This window comes from Ornithodoros turicata, chromosome 3 (genome assembly GCF_037126465.1).
Source record: "Ornithodoros turicata isolate Travis chromosome 3, ASM3712646v1, whole genome shotgun sequence".
NCBI lineage: Eukaryota > Metazoa > Arthropoda > Arachnida > Ixodida > Argasidae > Ornithodoros > Ornithodoros turicata.
Window position 1 is genome coordinate 85,409,146 of NC_088203.1, and position 15,059 is coordinate 85,424,204.

Genomic DNA, 15,059 nt, shown 5'->3' on the forward strand with positions numbered 1-15,059 from the left:
CGTTAATTCGAATTCGAACTTTGAGGCGTCGAGGCAATATCATATGAAAGGAAATCCGTTCACTGGTTCCCTGCGTGCCCTGCTGTAAACGGAGATTCGAATTATTGGAGATTCAATTAACGAAATTTCGCTTTTTCTTTTTCGTCATTTCGCATATTGTAAGCACCCTTAGAAGTGCGCAGCAAATTCCTCACATACCAAACCCGTACTTCGTAATAAAGTAATGCCGACTGCGCGAGGAATTTCCTGTTTCATTGAAGACCGGCCGTCTTCGGGTCTCGAATTACTTTTTCGTTGTTTTCTTTCCGTCCTTTTGTTGGGAGGAAGAGAGGTTTGCATAACGAAGTGACGTCCACGGGAGCCTCTGTCCCGGATTATATACCTCTGCGAGGAATGCAGGGAATGAAAGTGTGTTCTCCTCCAATGAGCGCTGACCTCTGGTCTCCTGGGGAGACGGCAAACATGGCGGATGACGAATTCCAGGAGAGAGAGAGAGCGAGAGGCCCCCTATTCATCGTCTGGGCCCTTCTGTACACATACTTATTGCGTTTCCAATATTGGGCCCCGCATAAGCGCCGCAGCCATGGTCTGGGAAGCACCACACTGTCTCGTAACCGCGTTCTCCGCGAGCTTTAGAACTTTGATGGATTCATCTTGGTTAAGAAAAGGGCTTGGAGAAGACGACTCGCATTGGCATATTTGACGTTATCGGGAGATAAGTGTGAATTTATACGATTTCAGTTTATTTTATACGAATTCAATTTATTTTATACCAGCGGCATGGCCGAGTGGACTAAGGCGTCCGCTCGCTGGTGGTAACCAAGGTCGTGCTGTAGACTGGGAGGGGGTGGGTTCGAACCCTACTGCTGGCTGTGCTGTCTGAGGTTTTCCCTGGGTTTTCAGAAGACTTTCCAGACGAATGTCGGCACAGTTCCCCTTGAAGTCGGCCCAGGACGCATACTAATCCCCCTGTCCCTCACTCCTTCCTGCTGTCCTCTCTCCGTCTGTCCACATCTGTACGCCGCTCGTAGCCACAGTTACTTCGCGGCGCTAACACGCAATAAAAAAAAAGTTTGTTTTATTCCGTTAACTCTTTACGTTATTCTTTCGTTCTGTACGCTCTGAGGTGTGATCTTAGTCCTTTGGAAGGACGAGACGCATTGCAATGCCACTGTAGTCGTGTTCAACTTAAGAAGGAAATTAAATCTAGTTCGTCGGCTCTCAAAATATATTGCTGCGCCGTAGATAGGATGGCTGGACATAGAGATGTCACGCTCGCTCCTCCGCGAGATAATGTAGTACTCACATCTGCTTCCATATTGGCTGTTAAAACTGTCCATGACACTGCCAACACCACCTAGATAGAGAGAGCCTGCGATTGAGGGCTGTCCTACTCGCGTTACGGGGGTGCCCGTCTGCGAGCTGGGCGCACCGCCCAGCTCTAGAAAAATTAGTCTCTATCAACGCATCGCTTCAGCCTGTTCGCAGTGATTACGCGAGCTTGTGCCATCTGATATCGCTGTGAAGCGACATCAGTGATGTGATGTGATAGCAGAAGAAACAAAAATTTAATTGACGACAAAGTCAGACTGGCTACCACAGACCACTTAGCCGCAGTTATTTGGGAAAAGGGGGGGGGGGGAGAAACCCCAGTAGTTGAGGGGCGGGAGACAGACATCCCGAGCTAGTAGGAACACTTGTCACAAACGAGGGACCAGAAAGTGACACGAAGTGTCAATCAGATGCGTATCTTCAAGGAAACGTAGGAGCGCTTTCAGCGCAGCCGCTTTATGATTGAATGACTGAGGACCCGAAAGCTTTCCAAGGTCAACTGGCCTGGCGTCCAGGCGAGCCAGACTTGCTTCTACTGTCCTGCGACAGTCGGCATACTTAGAGCACCTGATGTGCTCTGTGTCCTCGACAACATCGCACGAAGCGACATCAGTTGCCTAGGCCGGCAGCTGCAGCTAGGGTGGCGACCCTCTTGCTCCGCAGGCCGGCACCGTGTTGAAGATAAGGTTGGAAGAAGCTGTACCCACTGACTAACCTGAGGCGCCACCCGCTTCTGCAGGCTATGCCGCAGAAGGAGGGGTAGCCCTGATTATCTGAGATGAAATGCATGCTCATGTAAATGGCATAGTGCCCATCTGAAACATACGAGGTTAATATTTTTTTTTTCTTGACCTTCCTGTCTCCCGCAAAAAATTAATGAAAGCGAGAGTATGTTACGAGACAAGTTCCCGTACGAGGTACCTGATGGCAAACAAATGCGTAGGCTGCCGTGGAACGCATCCCAGACCCCTTCCTTAGACCGATACGATAACTACATCGACCCGTACAAAGTTTGCGTGATAACACGTTCACCTTCCTTTATCGCTATCTGTGTTCTCGCACTATGTGGAGCTTCCTGTCTTGAAAGGTACAACGGGCTGTCGGTTTCCGAGAAAGCGCGTCAAGTGGAGCTGTCAACATGAGTCTGGGATTGCGTCTTGTTGGGCTGGAGGGCATCTCCGAGTGTTTGCTATGGCTTTTCATTGTTTGGATGTCCAGGTCCTTGAAAGTTTGCGCCAATACGGAGACGAGTATCTTCTGTCTTATATAGGATCTGCATAGCGGTTGAGGTTCTTTGTGTCTATTAGGAACATGCAGGAGGAAATCAAACTAGCAAAAATAGATAACGTCTTCTGTGATTACAGGGAGAGTTTAGTATAGACCGTTGATAACGTGGCTTCCCGAAGCCACCGTGTCTATCGCATCCCCAGTCTACTGATAAGATTCTGAGACATGTACACTGCCATCGGTTCCGCTAGGTACGATAACTTCACGGTGATGTTATCAACGGTCTACTTACACTGTCTAGTACTCGGTATAGACCCTTGTGGTTTCGGTTTTTGTTTCTTCTTTTTTTTTAAACTGATTTATTTTTATGTATTTAATTCCGTATTAGCTCCGCGAAGCAACTGTGACTATGAGCGTCGTACAGAGGTGGACAGATGGAGAGAGGACAGCAGAAAAGAGTGAACGTCGGGGTATTAGTATGTGTCCTGGGCCGACTTCAGGGGGAACTGTGCCAACATTCGCCTGGAAAGTATTCGGAAAACCCAGGGAAAACCTCAGACAGCACAGCAGGTGACAGGATTCGAACCCGTGTCACCTCCCAGTCTCGGCGTAGAAAGCGATCATCCTAACCACTATACCACCGGAGCTGTTTTTTTTTTCGTTTCTTCTTTTTTAATTGAGGTGCAGAAAATTGTGTTTTATTGCAGGAGCTGCAAAATAGACTAAAATCTGGCTCGTTGGATATACATGCCAGGTGGAAAAGCAAGTTTTTGGAATGGAAAATTTAAAAAGCGGTCGTGACGCATTTCAGACGAATTTGATGAATTTGCACTGCGAGTCGCCAGTTGGTTTTCAGGTTTTGGCCGATTTCACCCAAAAACACGAGACTCTGCGTTTAAAACATCGCGACATACCTCATGCGGCTGTGCTTCTTCTCATCCTCAAGTGAATCATGCCAGCTTTGCAGACAGCAGCGCCACACAGCACAAGAAAGCCAGTGGCGCTGAGGAAATCACCTGGTGGAAAGAAGGAAATAAAGGACTGCGTCGTATCGACTCAATTTTTCATTCTTTCTTTTTCGCCCTTCGTTTAAACCGCACGCACGGCTATTTCGGGAATATGGTCCTTTCCTCGATCGGTGCCTATGTCGATTGCCACGCTTCGCTTGGTGTCTTTGATGGTGCTAAGAAAAGATGCTGCCCTGCGCACTCTCCAGAGTCGTTACTCGCTGACTAGCTGCTGGAAGTGCAAACGCAGTCAGCGCAAACAAACAAATAGCAAAAGGTGGACGGCGTATGGAAGCCCGACAGACCTGTGTGCCATTCTCATCTCGTGAAATTCACCTCAAGCCAGAACCACGAATGCAGTGAAAGTAGGTCCTGACAAATCCCGTGGTGCACTGCAAAAAAAAAAAAAAAAAGCTGTGTCGTTACAATGAGTAACTATGACACCAGTCACAGGTGTCACGCTGACACCATTAAACGGGTTCATGCCATAACTTCTGCACATGCTCTAGAATCTCCCACGGTATTTCTTGCATTTTGCTTTGAGCTACTTGGCAAATGCAGAGAGCAGGAGGGAGTAACTCACTGACAGGGGAGTGAAAATGGAGTAAAAGTGGGAAGTTACTCCCTATTTACCCCCTTTTTCTCAGAGTGTGGTGGTGGTGGTCGTGCTTCTGAAAGAGCTCGGCGTTGTCGGCTTCATAGAGGCTGGCAACGTCACGATTAACGTTCTGAGTCAATGTGCGTTCTGGGCCGACTTCTAAGGGAACTGTACCGACATATGTCCGTCTCGTCGTGATGTAGCCAGACCGCTAACCACTGAGCCACTCGAGCTGGTCCGACAGGTCCGCGTTCTCAAGGTACCTACACTCTGCTGCTTTCTTCTTCTCACCTTCACGATCTGTAGCGCGAAGTGTGCGAAGACTGTGTCACCGGCGACAAACTGGTGAAGTGAACTTTTGTACGTTGTAACTTTTCGAAAAATTTCAAAATTTTCACCGCGCCTCTTTTTATAAACTTACTTTTACGTTGACTCTTTTGGGGGGCAGTTTTCTGTCTACAGCACACGTATGTAACACACGAAGTATCCACGACCAGAACGTCAAGTTTCACTAACCGAAAAGTACGAGTATTTCACAGTATGTGGGAAACAATTAAACTTTGTTTGGATGATGATAATGATGTCTCATCTCCGCTGCATGGTGATACTAGAGTGACCTCTAGTGATACCCTGCCCAATTGCTCGCGGTCATTTGGTGAATATAATAAGCCTCACAGTGGGGTCTATTGCCTCTCCATCAGTTTTTCTATAAGGCGTGTTAAACTTACCGCCAGCGATAGGGTAGTCGGTAGAGTATCGTCCCCCTGGCGATGAAAGTCAACACTCATCATCATTCAAATAGAGTCGTCGTTACAGGGCGAAATAGGACGATGGGGCATTTGGAGATCTGCCTGATGTGAGGACGGGATCAGCCGATGCCTCCTTCCAACCAAGAGTAACCATCACAGTAAAAAAAACAAAACCAGCTCCTGCTGCATAGTGGTTAGGATGATCGATTTCCACGGCGAGACTGGGATGTGACGCGGGTTCGAGTCCCCGAACCGGCTGTGCTGTCTGGTTTTTCCTGGGTTTTCCGGCACAGTCCCCTTGAAGTCGGCCCAGGACGCATACTAACCCCCCTGTCCCCCACTCCTCCCTGCTGTCCTCTCTACATCTGTCCACGCCTGTATGCCGCTCATAGGCGCAGTTGCTTCGCGGCTCTAACGCGCACGAGCAACGCAAGAGTACATAGGGATGTAGCAACATGACGTCGGCATCTTCAGCTGTGTGGCCGTAATCCTCACGAAGAACGGCAGGACAAACTGATACATTCTGATCAAAATTCTCACAGATCTGATACATTATCACGTCATCGGCGATCCTCGTTGATCCACTGTGTCTTTCCGGTCGGAACAATGTCGCTTTGGCGGTATGCATACCCTCTGCGTGCTTGACATATAGTTACCAGGCATTCTATTCGGCAGTTTCGACAACATGATTAGTTCGCTACTCCTCACCGCGATTTCGTATCGGAGAGCGCGTTCTTCGAGTTGGAGTCGTTACACTCCTTGTATAGGAAAGGTACCAGTAACAGATGTTTAAAGTCAAATAAGCTCATTTTCATCGTTTCCCCACAGTAATGAACCATCCTCGTAACGGAAGTCGACAAGCGGTAACGTGAATAGGATTATGGCACGTAAATTGCGTTAGCCTTATCTAAGGCGCGTTTTATTTCAGTTTATTTTTCCCCCTTCTCTTTTTGTGTGCTTCCTGCTTCAAGTATTACGCGGAACAGGGATAATTGAGTTAAAAAGTGGAAACGAAATCTTACTTTTCTCAGACTTTGTTAGTCCGCATGCCCCCCATGTCTGAGCGATTGCCTATTAGCTTCACTTAATTATTTAGCTAAACTATATTTAATTTAATTTAAAGACTTCACTGGGAATGTCGTGCGGATGGGTGCGGTACCCTCTAACCGATGGGCCTAATGTGACGTGTGCCTCTACGAAGGCGCACGTCGGTACGGTCTAGAATAACTAAAGGCTGGCTGAATGAGGACCTTAGAGAGATCATTTATAGTTAAACCTTACTCTTTGGCCACGGGTCCGAACAGTGGTTCGCAAATCCTAGTATATGTAGCAGTTAACCGAATAAATAAAACTATAAAGCAAAACTCGAGTCTCCCCGGCCTTGATTCCATTCAGCTTTAGCCGTACCACTCTGCATGTTTCAAAAAAGCAAATTTCACCCTGGCTTTTTTCGCTCCGCTCAGCAGGTAGATGGAGAAACAAAGAGCAAACTTTGTCTCGTATAAAGGAAACCGTCGAAGAAAACTCTGGAAAACGGCCGTTTTGTCCTCCCTTTTCTTATAGCGAAATTTTATTATGGCTTTAGGCAAAAGAAACCTTGGGCGCGAACCTCTTTGTACTAAGCAAAGCTGCTCGACTCTGTGAGGCCGATTATGGACTTTTCTTTCTCACACTTTTCGCTCAATCTCCTTCGCTGTTCCTGGTTATTGTGATTGAACGACGCCGTACACGCAACAGAGGAGGCAGTCACTAAATAAGCTTATTTAGTGACTCTGAGAGAAGCTGTACTAGCTGCAGGGAAAGGGGAACGTTGTCAACTTTTTCTTTAACGCTATAATACGGCACGTATGCAAGCATTCTCGCTAAAGTGTTGATAAGCAAGGAGTTTTTGTAGTTTCTGTGTCCAACTTATTGTGTTCTGGTTCCTTGGCAACGCGAGACCACGCGACAGGGCCCGCTTGTACGAACGTTGAGGAAATTTCTCAGTGCCGCCTTCAGTAGCCTTAGCAGTGCTCTGGGCACTAACAGCGTTCAGGGCTGTACGCGCGTGCACAAGCACTACTGAAGCGACTGAGGACACACCTGAGGAATATCCTCGACGTTCGTGCGAGCGAGCCACGTGGCGCGTCTTTTTTTTTTTTTTTCTCTCAACGTGGACACCATAACGTTCTATTTTTAGATATCTTGCGTACTTTGCGCGCGTGTGTACGGTGTATTAAAAGTGTGCTGTGAGGGGTCGAGAACGCTATGCTAAAATTCTGTAACGGAAGCTCTGGGTGCCCGAGACTCATTTCGCCTTTTGTTTTCTTTCTCTTTGCTTTTTTTTTAAATATTTTGCTTTCACTCTATTCTGGTGGAAGTGCTGAACCTCGGGGATCGCTCTCTCTTCATTGCGGTAGTACACTTCAGAGAAAGACAAACAATAGAGAAGAGATGACGTTTCACAGAACGGTTGGTGTCATCGCCATGTATGATTGGAGTGATGTGATGTGATTGGATGTGAGCGGAGAAGTTCCCGTTCTTGCGTGTTACCCTGTGGAAACCGGAATGGATTGCCTGGTTGGGAATACCTGCGAAAAGAGTGGCAGGCCGAGAGAGAGAGAATAAGTTCTCCGCGCTTCTGAAAACAGTAATGAAACATCATAAACATGGGCTAAACTCAAATTTGGTTTTGGGCCGCATTGACCATAGGTCACATCATGGAGGGCCTCGTAGAAAAGCCATGACGGTAATTATCATAATATGGCCCAGTATACCATACAAATATATCCAAAAAGCAGGAGGAGTTGGAGGAGTGTATAGTTATTGTGGGCCCGGACGGTATGTGCAGAATTCATCACTGAAAAACTTCCCTTGATACACAAAGCGAAATGAATAAGCTGCCTTTCCGAATCGAGTACTGAAATTATGAAAAACAATTCGAGAAAAATGCGTAGTTCTTCACAGACGATTATGAAATGCTCAGGAGCACTAAAGTTGAATTCATTCTCTCTCCTTCTCTCTCTGTTCAATCTTTCATTTTCTTTCGGTTGGACGAGGAAAAAAAAAAAAAGGAATCACCTGTTGACGCACCGCATTGTTGTCTCTGCTGACATCGGATAGAGACAGCTAGCTGACATTATTGACAGTGGATGGCTTCGAGTTTGCTACTTTAATGTGATTATTTAAAAAAAAATTAACATACCGTACGATGCCGTTTGTTCATAACTGTTTCTTTTTATTTATTTATTTTTAAAGAGGGCAGCAGCCACCTTCTGTTTGGTGGTCAAGGGCCCTCAGGCCACGGAATAGAGAATGGCGGGCCACATGCGGGCCGCGTGTTTTAGACCGGCCTCCAGACAAGTTTACAACTCCTAAGCAGAAGTTCACACAGCTGAGCTTCTGCTTGAAACAGTATCTTCGTTGCTATTTTTAAACGTTTCCGGCACATACTCTCTACTCTTGTACATTGCTGCACCTTGACTTTCTCTCGTTCGCTGTTCCAAGCAGTCGTGGATTATCATGAACCGTTGCTTCACTGGATGTTTTTCTTGTCGTCCCTAGTCTTAAGGCAGTAAGCGCTCTCCGACCTACAGCACAAATCAGGCTTACGTGCAGCACGCGAGCTGTGGCCTCTGACAGAGTTCTCGCGTCTAGCGGAGAGATATGAACCCGGTCGGACGAACCACTAGCATATATGTTTGTAGCGGAGGACGTACTCATGCTCGGGTACCGTGTAATTCACGGTTCGACAGCAACGCCATTTTCTTGTCACACGGGCCTCGGTGGATTAGTTTGCAGCATGTTCCACTAGCACAGCTGGTTGCCTTCGCTGTAGTAGACGAAAATTATGCCTTCTGTTACACTTTGTATTCATAGGCAAAAACTAACTTGTAGAGCTTCCTGAAGTAGCACGTGCAATACATCATTACATTGACATTTAACCTAGAAAAACGTAATCAATTTATGACATTTTGTCAATATGAAACTGCGGCATGTGGCGCTATGCAAACGTTGCAATGTACAGTGAAACCTTCCTATGTTGGACACCTGCGGTGCAGCAGAAGCGTGTCCTACTTATAGAGGTGTCCGAGTTATAGAATATGAGGGAAACAAAAAATGGAAAAGATCACAGCTCTGTTGCCAGAAATGTCCCCCTTCAATTTATGGTCCTGAGTGGTACCTGGTGGTGGTGCCTAATAGTGGTACCTGGTGGCAGTGGTACCTCTACCCACTCTTCACTGATAATTATATCTGATTTTAGTAGATTCAATTCTGTTCAGATTCCACTCAATGGCATTACCTCTGGAGCTTTTTGAGCAGCGATCACTTGTCTCTGAAGCGTCAGCCCACTTTTCGTTGCTTTGGTGCAGTGTACGTTCAAAGGCTCTAGACAAACCGAAGACAAGTGCTCACACAAAGAATTACGATGTACACTGAGAGCACTTGTTTTTGGACTCGGAAAAACTAAAGCAACAAAATTCTGAGACCAGTATAGGGAAAAAAAGGGGCGAAAGTCAAGGCCACTGGCTCGTTTTGGGTATTTTTGGTGCAAAGATGGGCCGATATGGGCCGGTAATTTGGCCAGGGTTTTGTCCGACTTAGCAGGGAAAACCCTGTCCTACTTACGAGATAGGGAGGTGTCCGATATAGAGAATTTCGTCCCCGTGTAGTTTCAATGGGAGCCTGCCCGTGCAATGAAATCTTGTCCGACATGGGGAGTTGTCCGAGGTAAGGAGGTGTCCGACTTTGGAGGTTTTACTGTACTTGATGTGTCTTTAATGTACTTTTTCCAGTACTTCGTACAGTTTACTTCGTACTTTATTTCACGTACAATTTTGGGGTAGTTTGCCCATCACTGCCTCACGGTCATGTGCACATAATGCACGTGCATGAATGACAATACTTGAAGTCAAACTGTGATATGTCGAGCAATAGGACACAATGTGTCAAGAAAGAACAGCTACTGTGTAGGCATAACATTGCTTGATTGCATTGCATTGCTTTCCTTTGCTTCCTCAAATTCCCGCAGAGCTCATATTTACGCATTCAGGGGGCCTAAAATGGGAAGTACTCGCAATCTAGGAAACTAGAAGCTGTACTTGCTCTCCAGTTTACTATTTTTTCCCCTAGTATGTATCGTTTTCGAAGAATGGTTCCAGCACCCCGTGATCTTTTCTCCATCTGTACGTGTCTCTATACACACAGTACACGGGCCCAGTTGCTTCGCGGTGCTAAGAAAACATTCCCAGGCGCGAATAGATGACGGAGCCGAAACAGTGATAGGTTACTTTGAAGTGCATGCCTTTTCACTTCACTTCCTCGTAGGTCGTGGCATGCATTGCGGTGGTTGTAGGCATGTTCCGTTGAAAAATGCTATCTTGCCAGCTTTACGATTTCCTTTGTGGATTTTCCTCTGTGTTCACAAGCACCGCGCTGTTGCGATGGCCCTTGAGTGAGTTATTGTTTACTGCACTCTAAGGACAATGAGAGTACTTATAGTGTAGTCGCCGATTACCTCAGTGCACGAAACGTATTCTTCGTAACATAAGCAATAACTCAGTCAACGGCCATCGCAACAGCGCAGTGATTGTGAACGCAGGGGAAACTCCACAGAGGAAATCGTAAAGCTGGCTAGATAACATTCTCCACACAACGGAACACGTCTACAACCACCGCAATATGTGCCACGACCAAAGAGGAAGTGAAGAGAAAAGGCATGCACTTCAAACCTACACTCTAAGGACAATTAGAGTCCTTTTACTCCTCTTAGGGACTATAGACGCGTTCCCACAACCATTCTGGACTAAATGTACGGAAGCTTAGTTTATGCGAAGTTTCGTGACTATTTGCAGTGCAGTGAACTAAAATTGGGAGTATTGTTGCAATGTAGGGGAGTAGGAGCCGTAACAGTCGAGTTCAGAAAATCCCAGAATGCTTAGCGTCGCTTTGAACTGTGGGAGTTTACTAATACGAAAGAAACGGGCGGCCTCCAAACTGTTGCGATTTCTTCCCTACCGGTCCATTGTCCACGACGTGTCAAGCTCAGCGAAAGCCAAATCTGAAGGATTGTTCTTCGCTCCCCCGCTCAGCAAGCGCCCAGGATGCAATGCGTGCGCAAAGAGCACTAGGATTTTCTGAACTCGTCTATTGCTTCCCAGTTTCCTCCTTCTCTCTCTCTCTCTCTCTCTCTCTCTCTTTTTTGTTTCATGCTGCACCATAAAAACGTGCAGTTTTGAAATCCGGGTAAAACAGCTTTGTGCATACAGACTTACGTCTGTAACGATTCGTGGTAGACGTAAGTTTACCACGAATGCCGTCAGCTCTCAAAATATTACTGAGCCGCGGATAGGATGGCTGGACGCAGGGAGGCCACCTTCCCTCCTTGGGCCAGATAATGTAATTCATCACACTCACTCTGCTTCCGTATTGGCTGTGAAGACTGGCCGCATGACGGTACGCTGCGGCAGAAAGTGTGCTCCCCTACTGATGACGCATGGTGGCGCTGCGGTAATTATCCTGGCGCGCTATTGCTTCTCCTTATCTCCAACGGCGTATGGACATTGACGGACTAGATTTTTGTTCCTTCTTAGGTTGAACACGACTATAGAGACGGACGTTTATTTCATATCTTGCAACTTATTCCGCATATATAAGTGGTATGTAGAGCATTTAGTGACGGCATGGGTCTATAGGCTGTGTGCTTTCTAACGAAGCGAAACATGCTCCCGAGCACGCTTGCTTTTAGTGAAGTATTCACTCATTTACGTGTACTACTCTCTATTGTAACCTTTACGATAAAAAGCTGAATGGCCGTCTCCTTAATAGGCTATACGTTCATGTCGAAACAAAGGCGACTTAGTATCTTCCACGGGATTTAACAGGATGTTTGTCAGATACTATACCTGGATTGTTGACCACGGTCTCCATAACACGCTTTTTCTACTTGTCAGGCATACTTACAACCCTGTGTGTTTGCTTTTTGGTTTAAATGGGGGGTAAAAATCGGGTTTTATTGGAGTAGCCGTAAAATCGGGTGATATTTTGTGAAAAAGTAGATTTTCGTGTTAAAAAAAGCGCTTTCTGCATTTTAGATTGACATCAGATGCGGAAGAAATGTGCTGAATGTCCAATGCTTAGTGTCTCCAGTGCCCGTTGAGTTGTGTTGAGTTGATAAGAAAAGAAAAAAATTGAGAAATAGGCCGTGCCCGTATTGGTGGCTAAACTGGCACTTTGCAGTGTTCGTTTTAATTTTTTTTTTTCCCAGATTTTACCCTGAGTGATGATGGTGGTTACCCTAAAACTAAAATTCCAACTTTTGGGTGTTTTCATTTGGCAGTGGTCGGGGGAGTCTTCAATTTCCGGAAATTTTTGACTTATTCGAAGATACATTTCGGAGAACCTTCGAAAAACTCCAAATTTTCTAGTAATTGAGGGCTCGCAGTGGGCGCCTCCCGATCTTTGACAAATGAAAACACCAAAAAAGTCGGAACCCTACCTAAAACACAGGGCCCCAGGTATACAGTCTACCCTCCGAGCAAGTCCTTATCCTATCTGGGCCATTGTGATCTCCTTTAGACGAAGTGTAGTGCGTTTAATCTAAATTGAGACAATGGATGGTGACGTGCTAGCGATTGTTTCATTGTTCGCAGGAGGGTCGCTGTTTGTAGTAGCACACCTGCGTGGAGAAATTTAGTGTACACGAGGCATCACACGTGCCACGAAGCCTGTACAGGTGTGCCTCGGACACAGCGACAGACGTCCGATGGCTGCGCTGATAAGGAACTGCGTAAACCATTGAACGATATAAAAAAAAAAACAGCGTAGCGATTACACTAGGGTCGCAAGAAAAATGGGCGAAACCTATACGCGTATAAAGCCTTATCTGATGCACGTACATTAAAAAACAAAATCTTCATAAGGGTTGTACGCTTGGAAGGAATGTTTAGATATGCTCTTGCGTCACGCACCAGAGAGCTTCGTTTTTTAGACGGATGCGTCTCAATTACAGCAATGCGAAAAAGATGAATTAATGTATTCGTTTCTCGGGCGATTACGTTTTTTCCTGAATCTATTAAACGGGATTAGATTAGAAAGTTTCTTTCGTCCAATATACATAGGGTGTTTCACGTTTCATCTAACGCAGTGTGAAAAAAGTCTTTACATGTCTGATAATTATGGGTTTCAACGGTTCTTATCTTCGGAGATCTGTTGCTATGCTTTACCAGTAATTTAACGTAAAAAGGTTCGACACCGATGTGTCTGGTTGGGTCATAATAATTCAGACTGGAAATAGCACCACCCAGCGTCCACCAAAAGGAGGGTCCGGTCGTTTCGAAGCCCGTGCGGCTTCTTCAGGGGTAGACTAAACTGGTCAAGGGAGACTGCTTTTCAGTGGGCCTTTTTTCGGCTTTTTCGGTTTCTTTTTTTTTCTCTCTCTCTCTTTTTAGCTTTTCAAGGAAGACTGAAGTCTGAAAAGGCCGTCAATGCTTGAAAAGCCTTTGGTGGACCTTGGTTGATGCTATTTCCAATCCGAATTACTACTAGTAATTTTATGGAATTTTAATGTTCGTAACATTTTCCCAGCTGTTACCGTCGCACTCAGGTGATCGTATTTTGTGGTGGATTTTGGGTAAACACGCAGTGCGCTTCAAGATCTTAGCCAGAAAACGTTGGGTTAACTTAAAACATTTCCCATTTCATTTCAAGAAATTGAAGTTATTTTAATTAGCGTTAGATAAAAGTAAATGTAGCATGTCGCAAAAGTTCCCAGAGATATCGTTGACCCATGTGGGATTTTAAAAGACCTTTCTGATTAAAGGAGAAACGATTTTTGTGACACGTTGTGCCGAGCACCGGTATATCGTAACAATATAATAGACATATGATCATTCTTGAAGGCATCCTTTGTGTGCTCGTATTCATGAATTGGTAATCGTTTTTTCATGGTTACATTTGCACTCCTTTTTTTTATGATTACACCGGCAACAAGATCCAACGCCATGTAGACCACAAGGGGGCTAATCGCGGAAACGGCTAAAGTTCGGTAATCGACGGGCCCGGCTTCACCAACGAACCGAGAACAACGGTCCCTTACCTTGAATTTCACGTTTAATTCCGCTTTATTAAAGAGAGCTATTGTCACTGAAACATTCATCACGCCACCAGCTAATGTTTGTAAAAAGGAATTAGGAAAGGAAGGGGTATCAACGTGAAGTTTTAGCAACCCTTCATCTCGGTTCAAAGCTAACCAGCTGGTGAAACCGGGCCTCAGTCACTAAAGAGTCCGACAGCAACAGCCATTCTTCCAGCCGCCGTACCCATGGCAACGATCGAGCCGATAAAATCCGCATAAGCAGCCATTCGTAGCCACAGACTTTGTTTTTGAAATCGTCCGCAGCGATTGACTGAAGCAGACGACATCACGGTCTTGTTTAGTCTGGATGGCGTTGATAGATCCCACGGCAGATGGCTTGAGGCATCCATGGAGACTTTGGATGGAGTGTTTTGTCTTTAGCGAATAGTACCAATGCAGTCGATAGAGCAAAGTTCCTTGCAGGACGCAGGCTTTGCGGAACACGAATGAACTCGAGCGTTAGCAATGAGCTCAAGTGTAAACGTTGTGAATGTTGCCTTATAGCGCTTTTCGTTTTGCTTATTTACAGCTCTTCGATGATTATCATCATCTCCGACACAAGAGGCTGGCAAAACGCTCCCTCGAGCCTAGTCTACAACATCACAAGTCATTACAGCAAGAATCCAACGTAAGTAACCGAGTAATGCATGAAAATTACTTACACAACGCTATCTTCCGCGACAAGATTATACGCATCACTTTCATATAGTTAGGTGTGCTACATACTGGTTCGATGCGTTAGGTCATTCTGGAACTAAACAAATAAATTGTATAACTTCTACTAATGCACGACACCACTTTGCTGTGTGTTTCCGGGATACCTCTGATTCATCATCAGGTTACTCATCTAATTCTTCGTGCAGTATACTGAAAATGAAAAAAATAAAGAAGTGACATTTACGCATATTTAGAGCTGCTCGTACTTGGCCCTCGTCGTTCGCCACTTCACGATTTTCTTTTTCCCCTCGTGTATTTTCCAACTGCAAGAATGCTGAGCAGTGTACAGAAAATCTTGTTACACTTTTCGGGTG

At 45.7% G+C, this 15,059-nt stretch overlaps 1 protein-coding gene across 4 annotated transcripts in view; it reads left to right on the forward strand.

The window, feature by feature from the left end:
* LOC135388728 (furin-like protease 1, isoforms 1/1-X/2) overlaps nucleotides 1-15,059 on the forward strand; it is a 126,990-nt gene that overhangs the window by 51,304 nt on the left and 60,627 nt on the right. For all 4 annotated transcript variants that reach the window (XM_064618475.1, XM_064618477.1, XM_064618476.1 and 1 more), the window contains exon 2: nucleotides 14,558-14,656. In XM_064618475.1, the coding sequence (XP_064474545.1) occupies nucleotides 14,558-14,656 (99 nt within the window). The remainder of the gene's footprint in view (nucleotides 1-14,557; nucleotides 14,657-15,059) is intronic.